Genomic DNA, 13,695 nt, shown 5'->3' on the forward strand with positions numbered 1-13,695 from the left:
AGCAGAGGCAAAGTCACAAGGGCAAGGAACTGTCTTGGAAACTGCTACAGCTTCAGTCTGGCTGGAGCTTGGGGATTAGGACCAGTGGGGTTGGAATGCGGTGGGGGGGACCGAATGGAGAGGTAGGCAGGGGCTAGATCTCTTAGAATGAAACTCGAAAGTTTGGACTTTACAGGGAAGAAGGAGCCACTTAGGATTTTAAAATAAAGTATCTATTTGTTGTTTCTTTGCTTTTAAAGTAAATGTATTTTATACACCATGAACGGACCATCTCTTAAGTGTATCACTCTGCCGGTTTGTATATTTATGTAATGTATTGACTTTGTCGGGGTGACATGGGTTAATACTTTACCAATTTTGACACATGCAGTGCAAGACCCAGAATACTTCCACCATCCCAAGTTCCCAGGTGCCCCTTCCCACTCAATCTTCCCCACCCCCAGAAACCACCACCCCACAGATTTGTTTTAATCACCATTCATTAGTTTTGCCGATCCCAGAACTTTATGTAAGTGGAATCATACATTATGTACTTTGTTGTGTGTTTGTCTTCCTTGGCTCGGTGTGATATTTTTGAGATTCATCCGCATTGCACGTATCAGTAGTTTATTCCTGATTGCTGAGAAGTATTATCATACATTGAAATGGAAAATAGGGTGGTTGCCGTAGCATTTTTTCATGCAACAAGATCACTCTGCCAGCTAGCTAAAGAAGAGATTGCCATGAAAGGCAGATCACGGTAGTGGAACCGGTTAGGAGACTATGGCAGTCATTGAGATGGGAAATAACAGGGCTTCAACCAAGATAGCAGCTGGGAGGGTGGACAAGAAGGGAAGATATGAGGAGTGTTAAGGCAGCAAAAGCTCCACGCCTTGGTCACTCCTAGAAGAAGCAGTGAAGGCAGGTGATGGTGCCAATCCCCAGTGTTCAGAATAGAGCTCGTCTGGGGAGAACATGCCGATATGTTGCAGCTGAGGCTCCTGCAGCACCGGACAGGGACACCCAGCAGTTGGAGGTAGGAGCTTGCAGCTCCGGACGGAGTCTGGGCAGGTGGCAGAGGGCAGTTTGCGGTTTAGGAGAGGAAAGCCATGGGAGTGGATGAGCTTGTCCAGGAAGGAGGTGTGGATGAGAAGAGAAAAGGGCTGAAGGGCTGAAGTCTGACCAAGGAAGAGGGGCGTGGCAAGGAAGCAACCAATCACAGAAGGTGGAGAACCAGAGTGGCTGTGGTGGGGGGCGGAGCCTCCTAAAACCGTAGGGGAAGAAGCAGAATAGGGATGCAGGGAATGATCAAGAGGAGCAAGAGGATAAAACATGGGAAGTCCCACTTTGTTTAGCATCCAGGAGTTTGCCGGTGTCTTTTATCAGTGGAGTTAATGGGTACATTTATACTGTGGAAGCAGAGACCAGCTTTCAATGGTTTTGGAGTGAACAGAGGGGAGGAAGGAAAGAGAAGCAGAGACAATTCCTGTAAAGAGCGTGCCTCTAGAAGAAATAAAGGAGGGTCCTGGCCGGGTAGCCCAGTTGATTAGAGTGTTGTCTCAGTACCCCCAGGTAGCGGGCTTATCCAAGGTCAGGGAACATACAAGAAGCAACCAATGAACGCATAAATAAGTGGACCAACAAATTGATGTTTCTCTCCCTCTCTCTAAAAATTAAAGGGAATAAAGGAGATAGTGGGGGAGCACATGAGAAAAACCGGAGCCTGTTTGCAGGCTGGGGAGCGTGCTGGAAGGGACCAAGTGAGAGCAGAGGAAGAAAAACAGGAAGGCAGAAGACGAGGATCCAGAAAGGCCCTACTTCCTGAATCTCAACAGCTTTAGAGGTTAAAAAAAAAGAAATTATAATAGCTACTTCATTAATTATGATAAGATTAAAAAAGAATATATGTAAAGCCACTGAGTGCCGTAGTGGGCACATAACAGATGTTACGTAAATGCTAGCATCTCTCCCCTTCGGGACTCCTACACCTCCGGTGGATGGAGAACTCCGCTCCCAGCAGACCTGTGTATACTCACCTAGAGACCCACATCGGAAACCCGCAGCTGCTCTGACCCCTTGGTCTCCCACCCAGGGGAAAGGTACATACATGTTAAATACCAGGGCGATGACGTAGTCCGGTGAGACGGTCACTTTCCAGTCACACTCCTTGCCTGGTGGGTAGGGTTCTGGGTAATTTGGGGACAAGATGACTCCTGATGGTCCCGTCAGGTCTCCCCCGCAGGGAGCTGAGGAGAGAAGAAGACAAGGGTAAGACTGTCCCCTTTACTGGGTCATCATTTAATGGGCATTCATAGGCACAGTAGGAAGGATTGAGTCTGACACACCTGAGTTAACACCTGGATCTGGAGGCCAAGGGGTGGACTGTGGCGGGTACGCGGTTTCACCCCGAAGTGACGGACGTGCTTTGGCACTAGAGGCAGGGGTTGCACCATGCTGGGAAGGTACTGACTGCCACCGAATCATTCATTTTGAAATGGCTAATTTTATGTCATGTGAATTCCACCTCAAAGAATTATTCAAAACAAAAATCCCTGGCTCTGCCAGTTCCTGGCTGCATGACCTTAGGGAGCTGACCTAATCCCTCTGGACCTCAGTGTCCTTCTACTGCAAAAGGAGACAATACCTCCTTCATGGGGTGGCTGCAAAGGTTTTGGAGACGTCTCTTAAAGCATTTGGCATGCCATAAGCAGTTGATGCCTGGAGACTTTTACCTGGTCTCCTCCCACTGCCCCCCACATCCACTTTCCAGGGGAGCACTGTGGGTATTTACCAAGAGTTCTGGTGCAGTCGAGGTCAGGAATAGTGGCAGTCATTATCAAGGTCACCAGCCAAGCGTGCTGGCCTCCTACACTTCTGGTGCTCTTGGCATCTATGAGAGGGCTGTAGATACCTCCCAATTTTCCCAAAGACCTTGTCAAAGGGCATGGACGCCTCAGTGGTACAGAAATACTACAAATACCTGATTAGTCCATGGTGGTCTCCCTCCCCTGAGATGACAGGCCTTCCCAGCTGGCAGGGAGAGGGAAGGTGGCCAGCGATACAGCAGGCTGCTCACTCAGAGTCTCCCAGGGCCCCCAGATCCTGACTCAGGTTCTGTAGTAATTGGCTGGGCTATTGCACTGTAGCATGAAGGTTTGATAAAGTGGAGGAAAAGATGGCCAAGACTATAAATATGGCTTGGTTTGAAAACCACAGTGCACCGTCGGCGACTGGCAGTGAAGCAGGCAAACAGTGAGCCCACAGGAGCAGAGAGAGCCGTTCAAGAGGCCCAGACAATCCAAAACTGGACGTGGGGATAGGAGCCAAGGCTGCATCCTAGAAGCCGGAAGCAAACAGCAGCTGCTTGCTTGTCACAGAGCTGAGCTTCATTGCCGCACAGTGCAGCAGAGCAGCACTTCCAGGGCTGGACCAACCCCCAACAGGGTTTCTTTAAAAAATGGTAGGTCTTCAAGCCAGGCCATAAAAGTCCCAACATGGTTGAACATAAAACCTGAGTGGTCATAAGTAGTGTGTTTTTTTTTCCTGTGGAAAATATATCTCAGATACTGACTTGAGTACCAGGAACACTCAGGCGGGCTCCCGTTAAATGTCAGATATTTTAGATACCTTATCTCCTTTAGGTCTCCTAGCAACTCAGTGAGCTCTGGGTTATCCTTCCTGATTTAGAAAGGAGGAACTGAGGCTCAGAGAGGTTACGTCACTTGCCCCAATCACTCTGAGACCCAAACCCGCATGTGTCTGGCTTGAAGCCTGTCACTTCCCCATTCTTCTCTACCCCCTCGGAACCGGTGATGGCAGTGGGAGTAGAGAGGAGTGTCCCTCCCCACAGGCCAGCAGGGGACAGCCCGGGTCCAAGAGCTTCTGCGAGTGAGGCTGGTTCCCTGAGTCAGGTCTGCCCTGTGTCTCATGTGCTTCTTCTCCACCGAGCCTTCCCTGGAGAAAGTGGTTGGGTGAGTGGGACAGACCAGAGGCCCGCACGACCAGAGTGACACTGCACTCACCAAGCCAGCGCGTGCTGCCCAGCCTGCAGAGAGCGGCCCTGCCCAGAAACACAGTGGGGCAGAGTCAGTGAGAGGGTGAAACCCTTGTCATGTTGGCTGCCCTGCTCCCTGGGGGGGTCTTCCCAAGGGGGCACAATGATGCCTTCATTTGGGCAAGGGCTACCAGGCCTGGCCTTCCTTCGTAGCTCAGGGGGCTTTCCATTATGTTTGCCACAGGTGGGGTGACCCTGGGGGGTTCTGAAACTTCCTTTTTTTCCCCCTGCCAGCCCCCAACCTTGGCTGATCATTCCAAGATGGCTGAGAAGTGGGCAGGCTGTATGTACTAAGGAGTGAGAGTTGTGAAAAAGACCACTGATTTGGAAAGTATGCAGTCCTGGGTTCAAATTTTGACTACGCCACTTACGAGCTGTGAGTTTGGGCAAGTTACCCCACCTCTCTGAGCCTCCATTTCCTCACCTATGAAACAAACAAAAAAGAATGATGATGATAATGGCTTCTCATGTGTGTAGTGTTTACTATGAACCAGGGCATAAATTGACGAGCTTCGCAGTATTATCTCATTTAACCCTATGAGGTGGGTACTTTCATTTCCGCCATTGCACAGGGGAGGAAAACAAGGCACAGGGAGAGGAAGTAATTTGTCTAAGGCCACACAGCTCGCAGTTGTAAAGCCAAATTGGAATGCAGGTAGCTGGAATCCAGAACCTGAGCTCTCAACTTGACACACGGTGATTCTGTTTGTGATCACGTAGCTGCAATGTCCAGCACAGGGCCTGTCATGGGGGTGACTCTCAGTAAACACTTGTTTTCTCCCTTTGCTTCCTCCCTATAATGAAGGGATGCCAAGGCCAGCCAGGCCAGAGCTTTCAGCTGGCCAAGGGAGCTGGAAATCATGGGCTTGTCACTGGGATTGCCAGACTATTTGAGACGAGAGGCAAAGACACTCACTTTGTTGCCTGAGAAACACAGCGGAGGCCTCAGGGAGCAGAAGAATGGGTCACGAAAGCTGAATTAAACTCTTTGCCCTGCTTGCTTGCTCACCTACTGCTCACCAGCTTAACACAAGGCAGCCTTCCTTCTCCACTTGGAATGGTCTTGCCTCAGGACCTGCGTTTCTGCAAGGTAAGCCTACGGAATCGCTGCTGTCTAGGATGCTGAATTTGGAAGGGAACCCAGAGCTCATCTGATTCCTTCCAGAGCCTTTCCTGAAACCCCTTGACTAGAAGGAGTTCTGGGTCAGGGAAGGGAAGTGAATGCAAAAGCTTGAAAGAGGGAAACTGGGAAAGAAGGGAGAACAGAGGAAGGAAGGAGGAAAGGAGAGAAATGAGTATTTCTTGAGATTGGGGTTAGTTACGTGCTCACCCCCACAATGCTATTGAGGAAGTATATTTACTTTCACTTTACAGGTGAGGAAACTGAGGCTCAGAGAGTTGAAGCAATTTTCCCATGGCCACTGAACTAGTAAGTGACAGTGCCGGGAACTAAGCTTGGATCTGTCTCCTTCACTGCTCGTACTCCTTCTGACACGTCACACCATGTAAGTGAGAACTGGGCTGACTCTGGAACGCAGATCTCACCGTCCTGTTCACTGTCCAGGCACCATGTCCCCGACACACACGCCCAGGGGACTCCTAACAACCGCTGAGGCACAGGATTTGGGGCCCATCTTCAATGCCAGGCCTCAGCGCATGACGGGCAGAGGCCGGTGCTCAGAGGCCAGAGGGAGGCTGCGTGGCCGGGCGGGCCCTTCTGGGGCCCGTTTGTCTCTAAAAGTCCCCCGCACCCATCTCCAGCAGGGGCCCATGTGGGAGGGAGGAAAAGGAAAGACTTTGCCTCCAGACTGATCTGGGTTTCAGCGTTGGCTCTGTCCTATCCTCGCTCTGTGATTTAGGGTGAGACACCCAAACCTGTCCATGTGTCAGTTTCCTCGACTGTAAAACAAGGGGATGGTGCTCCTTGCTGAGCGCTGCAGGGACGGTGAAATGGGGCTGCATAAGAAAGTGTCCCGTGTGCGGCCAGCCCACAGTGAGGACTCAGTGACTACTGGGTCCCTTCTAACACCCATTGTTGACATGGGAAATACATTCAGTATCTGGCCTGAGAAAAAGAGCCGAGTGGAAGTGAACACCTGGAATGTTTGACTGATTGTATCCCTCTTTCTTTCCTGTGCTCCTTGCCCTTCAATTTCCCCCTCCTCCCAGACTTGAGTTGCTAGCAGCAGGATTATTCCGACCCAACCCCTGCAAGCTACATGACCTTGGACATGCCTCAGAGCCTCCAGTTCTTCATCTGTCACATGGAGAGATTTTAAGACTAAAGGGTAGATCTACAGAACTAAAACCCAGGTGACCCACAGTTTCATTGGGAAGAAGAAGAGCGGGGTCTTTCCTTTACATGCCAAGCCTGTGGGTGCCCTTCTAGTGCTTGGGGTAATGGGAGGGTCATTGTGGAACCTGCTGACCCTACTACCCGACGTGACCCACTGTCCACTTCTAACCTACACTTCCTGAGCCAGGAGAAAAGGAACAGACATGCCTGGCTTAGAAACCTTTGGACCGTTTTGGAGAGTGAAGAGTTGGTAGTGTGTAGAGTGTAACTGTGTGAATGTGTGTGTGTGTGTACATGCATGTGTGCACATGTTCACGCAAAGCAAACTGTATTTTATGCAGCTTTTCACTGTTCTGAGTCTCCTGGCCAGGCTCAAAATGCAGCTGCCACTTATATGGAAAGAGGGTGGGGTCTGGAGCACCCCAGTGCTGACACCCGTGAGCAGGGTTCGTACCAATGCACGTGGGTGGGCTGGGCTGCCAGAAGAACCTGTTCTCGATCTTCACACAGCTGATCTCTGCACTCCCCTGCAGTGCGTAGCCAGGGTCACACTGGAACACTGTGGAGTCGCCAGCTTCCCAACTGTCGCCGCTCCGGCTCCCATTCTGTGGGACCCCAGGGTCATTGCAGGATGTTGCGGTGGACACTGGGACAAGAACACAGAAGAGAAAGTGGGGTTGCCTTGCCGTCAGCCAGACATCGAGGCTCCCAGTGTGTCACCCTCACTGACATCACCACGGCCATCACAGAGCCACTGCCGTGATCTCTGTCACCTCCCGACAGTGTCGTCCACTGTGGCAACAGTGCCACCATCTCCGTCCTGATCCCTGTTTCTGTCACTCCCTCCACCAGCGCTAGGACCGCCACCCACCCTTCCAGTCTCTTCGCCATCACTGTCATCCCCATCGTGGAATCTGAGTTAAGCGTGATCACACTGCTATGATTGCAGAACTGAGTTCGGTTTGATTTAATGACACAAGACTGTTACACAGATAAGCTTCGCAATTTTGTCTAATGTAGGCAACGTGATCAGTATAAGGGAGTGACAGGATAATTCAATTTAAACTCCAAATTCAATCAGAAGGGGGTGCTGAGGAGTTGGGGGCCGGCTGCCTGAGCGCCGAGCAGCGGCTGTGAAGGTGCGGAATTACAGAGTCGGCTGAAAGCTATTCTCGCTCACATGGCAGACAACCAAAGGCTCATCAGAGCGGAACCGAAGACAAATCTGATGTTTGCAATGAAGCAGAGGTTCAAAACAAGCGTAAGCAACTGAGAAGTATTAAAAATTCAAAAAACTCAGAAATTTAGGAGCTGTGTGTAGTCTGACGCCCATGCAGGGCAATACAAAGCAGATGTTTTCAAAGTGAACACCCAACGAACGGCGGAAAGAAGGAATAAATGCACGAACGAGTGAGTGGGAGGGTGAATGAAGCCTGAGAAAACGCACCGAAGGAGGCGGCACGAGAGAAAGTCCAGAGAGAGGCTCCTGAGGCAGCTGCGAGGACCCCGGCCACCTCCCCAGCTCCCGCCTATGTCATCGTTCACAGACTGGTTGGCAGGCCCAGGGACAGGAAGTTCTGGAGGCCACAGGGTCAATAACATTCATTTGCTTGGAGGGTCAGTTTTTCTTTAAAACTTTGGGGAAAATAACTTTTATACTCAAACCAGTGAAGTTATCATGGAGTGGACTGTGAAATTCGTATTAGTTCTTAAGCAAAAACTGGAATTTTCAAGGAGATTTAATGCTTCCTACACCCTCCAGATCTTCTGGAAGTAGGCTTTCACTCTCTTCGGCTTCTGGGACTTCAGTGGAAAAGTTCAAGAAGCATTAGCCTAGGGCAATGCACACCCTCATATCACTAATTATTAAGACCTAGGATTGTGTGGATGAACCTGGAGTTATAGAATCTAATACCTTGTACCCAGTAGTACCCAAGACGGTAAGCAGCTAGCCCCACAGCCCGATCTGGCTCTATGGCTGTTCCTGTCAGTGCAGTTTTGCCGGGCCGCGGGCATGCTCATTGGTTTACATCTCGCCCATGGCTGCTTCCGTGCTATGGCCGAGCTGAGCTGTTAGGTCATATGGCCCATGCCACGAAGCCGGAAATATTTACTCTCTGCTTTTTTTTTTTTTACAGAAAAAGTTTGCTGACTCCTGGAAGATGGTATCCTATCTCAAGTCCTCCCCTTTTGGACTTTAAAACCATCCTTTGCTTTTATCCAGTTTTCACTATTAATACCATCGGAGACCTGCTACCACAGTGCTCCAGCCATAGTTGTAAAATCTTCTTCCAACACAGCAGGCTCAGCCCCCTCCCCCACTGCCCCCAGAGCACCGGCTGGTCCCCCCACTTGGAATGACCCTGCCACAGACCTTCTTATGCCAGCTCCATCCTGTCATTCAGGTGTCAGCTCCCACCTCACCTCCGCAGACAGGCCTCGTTGGTCACCTTTCTCTGGGCTCATCCTTAACCCCCTTCCATCAATTTTACTACACTATCCCATTTTGTTCATTTTATAGCACAGTTTATAGTCATCCTGCTAATTTATTTGTTGGTCTCTTTATTGTCTATCACTCATACATCTCTATGGAAACAGAGACCTTGGCTGTCTCGTTTCCAGCTGCACCCCTGGGGCCTAGAACAGCACCCAGCACCAAGGAGTGCTCAGTAAAAACAGACTTGGCTTTCATCTCTAGCTTTCCAGTGCACTGAACACATGTAAATGATTCCTTGGTAGGGGAGGGGGAAACCCTTACTGTCCTGGCCATACTCAGAAAGATTATTTATATGGGAAGTGACAGAGTGCAATGATTAAGAGCCTGGCTTTGGGAATCAGACACCGGGGTATGGATCCAGGCTAGATGACCTTGCACGAGAAACTTGTCTGGGCCTTGGAGCCACATCTGCACCTTGGATTAATAATGGTGCCCAAACCTTAAGGTTCCCGTGAGCATTATAAGAGGGAATGTGGGAGAGAGCTTAGCATGGTGTCTGCTCAATAGATGGCAGAGACTATACTTCCCTCTCCGTCAGTGTTCCCCCTCACCTTTTTTTTTTGTTCTTTCTCTCTTTTTACTGCTCCTGAATTTGAGCTGCTTGGCACAGCCCCCAGGGAAAGGCTGGATCACGTGGTCCAGACAGGATGTTAGATGTTACATAGTCATGTTTACTCAATAAAGCCAAGCCGGCACTAGTCGTCCCTGGCATTTCTGTAAATCCCCTGTCAAACACACACTATAAAGTTAACATGGGGTAAGCCATCCTCTCTTCCCTAGGGTAGTCCTGGTATTTGCTAACCAATGACAGCAACAGGGAAGGTGACCTTTCCTGAGCCTCAGTTACACCCAGAACACTGGCCCAGGTTGTCACTGCCTTCCTGGAGTCCAGGCTAGGTAGCTTTGCCTAGGGTGGCTTGCCCTACCAAGGAAACCCTTGCATGGGAGAAAACGATCCATTTATTTGTTTACGTCTTCATGTGCCAACTGTTCAGCAAGCAGCGCGTGGGCACCTGCCATCTGCGCTCCCTTTGGAGGAGTCTGGTTGGCAGGATGTGCCCCCCCAGCCTCTAAGGCAGGGGTGTCAAACTCATTTTCACCGGGGGCAGTGTAATAGGCTCTTAACAGTTATTCGGCCCTTCACAGGGCTGAATGGAATTTCAACTCCTTAATAGTTGAGGAGTGGTTACATTTATACAGTCCTAAAATTATTTGGGCCCTTTGAAGGCAACTGTGAGGCTGATGTGGCCCCTGGTGAAACTGAGTTTGACAGCCCTGCCCTAGGGGCTTTCTGTGGGAGGGCAAGTAGGCGGGCAGCTCCAACAGAAAGCGGTGTCTGGAACTGACACTGTGCTGAGGAAGAAGAAGTGAAGTGCTGAAAGCACCATAGTCTAGAGCGATTTATCCAGAGTGGGGAGATTAGAAAGAAGTGGCCTCTGAGATGACCCTCGAAGGAGGAATAGTATTTCCGAGAGCTGGGCAATGTATGAGAACATAGCGGATGCGGCAGGGGGAAGGCACGGCTCATTAGCACGCCCAGGGACTCTGTCCCACGTGGTAATGCTGAGGATGGAGTGGAGGTCAGATAATGCAGATCCATGGGGGAATTTGTCTGTACAATTATGGGCTTTTTTTTTTTTTTTTTAAGCCAAACTCATTGGCTTGGGCAGAGTCAGAGAAAATACATGTCTTGTTTAATTATTCATAGTACTCCTTTTCCCAGAGAGTGCACCGAGCCACCTCTTTAGCATTCTTCCCTCCTTGCTGCTGCGAGATCCTTCTCTTGCTTCTTCCAGCAATTTCCAAAGTTTGTTTCAGAAAATGCTAGTCACTTGCGGTGGCTGAGAAAAAAGTCATCCGTGGCCAAATATATTTGGGAATTGTGACTTACCAGCACCTTCTGAATTTACCTGCATTAGCAAACTGCCAAGTTCTGGGAGGTCCCAAATTACAGATAACCTCCTTAGGTCTGCCTCCACCTAACCAGCTTCCCAGCATGACTTGACCGTGCAAACTCCTTCCCGCAATACCAATTAATAGTCCCTGGAACTCCAGGGACCAGATGCTGGGAAATGCTTATCTAAAGTGACTCCCTCGTTGTCCCATGCTGGGACCCTAATCTTAGACAAGTTCAGTGTTACTCAGTGGCCCCCAGGGACTCTCCTTGGGTGAATGTGTGCCACGATTTCAAGGAAGAAGACTCCCAATGAACCCTGTAAGGAGCTGTTCCTCACCAGGCTGGAAGCCTGCATTAGTGTTAAGTGGGCAAATTAATGAGTACAAAGGAACTTGATGCTGGAGACGCTCATCTGCCCCCCACACAGCTAAATGCTCATTTCTGTGGAGAAGATGGATCATAAAAGAGCTAGGAGCAGGGTCCGTAAGCCCATTACAGCCCCACGGGGACCAGAGATATACCCAACCACCCTTAGCTGATACACCAACCAAGCAAGAACGTGGAGGCAAGGCCACAGCACAGGTGCCACACAGACTCGCTCCGGAATCACCATGGCAACCCCCCTCACCCAGGCAGACGGTGGAGTAAGGAGATGGTAATGAAGACAGCTGCTGTATAATAAACATAAGCACCAACTGAGGTAGAGTCACTTGTGCAGGGAGATGAGTGATGAGAGAGGCACTTCAGAGGAGATGAGATGATGCATCACAGGGAGAGGCAGGGCCAATCATATAAATTATCTAATATTGAGACTTAATGTTTGAGCGTTGCCCATTTTTTGGTAGCTCTTTGTCATGCTCCTCCATAATTGGCTATGGCAGTACATAATTAATTGAATGTAGATTATTCACAGTTGGCTTCCAGACCTTTACTAAACTAAGACTAGAACATGTGCCACATCAGATCAGTTCTTCCAAAACCACACCCCAAACCACCAGTGCCTCGACCTCCTCTGCGTCCCTCCACACTCCCGTGTTTCAGCCACAGTGGACACGCCTCTGCTTCAGAGCCTGATATCCTGCTCTGCACTGGCTCACGTGCTTTCAGACCTAGGATGCCTTTCTCTCCTCTTCATCTCGCGGGGCTCCACCATGCTCCCAAGCCCAGCTCAGTGGCAAGACCAACTCCGTGTCACAGCTGACTGCTCCCTGATTGAAACACTGTCTTTTCTCCTGTAACTCATCTTCAGGTCTGAGCCTGGGCATTATCTTTCCTGGAGTGCCTTCCTGGAGCCCAAAGGTGAGCATCATAGCTTATATTTCTCCTCCAGATACTTAGAAATTTCCATGTGAGTGTCTATTAACCTGCCTGTCTCCTCCCTCCCTGCACTGAGTAAGCGCAGCATGTATATTCGACCAAGGGCTAACCTTGCACCAGGCACATAGCAGATGCTCAATAAATATTGTTACATGAGTGGAGAGATGAGGGGGAAGGAGGGGCTCCAGGGCGGAGAGGTTGGCGTTGGGCAGCAGGACAAATGGAGAGGGGCTGGCGGAAGGCAGGCACAGACCTGAGAACTGAATGGCAAAGCCCTGCTTGCTGGTGAAGAAGTCAGTGCTGAACTGCAGGACGACCGAGTTGAAGGTGCTGTGCAGGTCCCTGGGCAGGGCCGGGCCGCTGAGTTCCTTCAGCAGGACACCGCTCTCCACAGGCCCGTCCCAGATGCGCAGCACGTCATGGACCTCCTCCGTGTCAAACACCAGGAAGTGGAGCCTGCATGGAGAGAGGAGGCAGCACTCAGAGGGGGCTCAGCGGCTCTGTCCAGGGCTTCCGGTTAGGGAAGGCCATTCACCGAAGACTTGCAGGAAACAAGACAAGGCAGTGTCACGCAGCATCCTGGTAATTCCCATGGAGCTCATGCCTCCCATGGAGTCACCAGCAATGGGACAAGGGTGAGGGGTGTAGGTCTGGTGCATCTCATTTGTTCCTATGAGCTTCATGTTGCCATTGTCAAACCCCACCTGTCTCCTCAGTTCTACATGACAGCCCCCCGGTTCCCCTAGATTGTGAGGGGGATGCTGAGGAGATGGTAAGGTCTAGGTGAGATAAAGGATATAGATAAAACCCACAAAATCAAAATTCCAGCAAGTTGTTTTGTGGATATTGACCAACTGATTCTGAAGTTTAAACGGACAGGCAGAAGACCCGGAACTGCCAACCCAACACTGAAGGGAACAAAAGGCGGAAGACTGACACTCCGTGATGGGAGGACTTACTATAAAGCTACAGTAATCAAGGTGTGTGGCATCAGTGAAATAACAGACACACAGATCCCTGGGACAGAACAGAGAGCACAGAAATGGACGCACGTAAATATTGCCAATTGATCTTTGACAAAGGAGCAGAGGCAGTACCATGGAGCCAAAATAATTTCTTCAACAAGTAGTGCTGCAACAACACGCAAAAAACTGAATCTAGATACAGACCTTACACCCTCAATGAACTAAAACGGATCACAGACCTAAATGTGAACCTCTAACTAAAACTCCCAGATGATTACATAGGGGAAAACCTAGATGACCTTGGGTACCGTATGACTTAGGGGATATGACACCAAAACCAAGATCTATGAGAAAACAACGGATAAGCTGGAAGGCATTAAAATTAAGAACTTCTGCTCTGCAAAAGATAATGTCAAGGGAATAAAGTGGCAAGCTGCAGACTGGGAGAAAATATCTGCAAAAGACACATCTGATAAAGGAGTGTTATCCAAAATATAAAAAGAACTCCTCAAACTCAACAATAAGAAAACAAACAACCCAATTTAAAAAATGGGACAAAAACTTTACCAGACATGTCACCAAAGAAGATATGCAAATAGCAAATAAGCTTCTACAAAGATGCTCCACATCATATGTTACCAGGGAGATGCCAATTAAAACAGCAATGAGATGACACAACACACTTACTAG

The 13,695-nt window shown here is 49.7% G+C and overlaps 1 protein-coding gene across 1 annotated transcript in view; it reads right to left on the reverse strand.

The window, feature by feature from the left end:
• Nucleotides 1-13,695, reverse strand: part of CSMD2 (CUB and Sushi multiple domains 2) — a 548,714-nt gene that overhangs the window by 116,460 nt on the left and 418,559 nt on the right. The window contains exons 26-28 of the mRNA XM_053921210.1: nt 12,294-12,496; nt 6,784-6,975; nt 2,087-2,225 (exon numbers count right to left, since the gene is read on the reverse strand). Of these exons, the coding sequence (XP_053777185.1) occupies nt 2,087-2,225; nt 6,784-6,975; nt 12,294-12,496 (534 nt within the window). The remainder of the gene's footprint in view (nt 1-2,086; nt 2,226-6,783; nt 6,976-12,293; nt 12,497-13,695) is intronic.

Source organism: Desmodus rotundus, chromosome 3, assembly GCF_022682495.2.
Source record: "Desmodus rotundus isolate HL8 chromosome 3, HLdesRot8A.1, whole genome shotgun sequence".
NCBI lineage: Eukaryota > Metazoa > Chordata > Mammalia > Chiroptera > Phyllostomidae > Desmodus > Desmodus rotundus.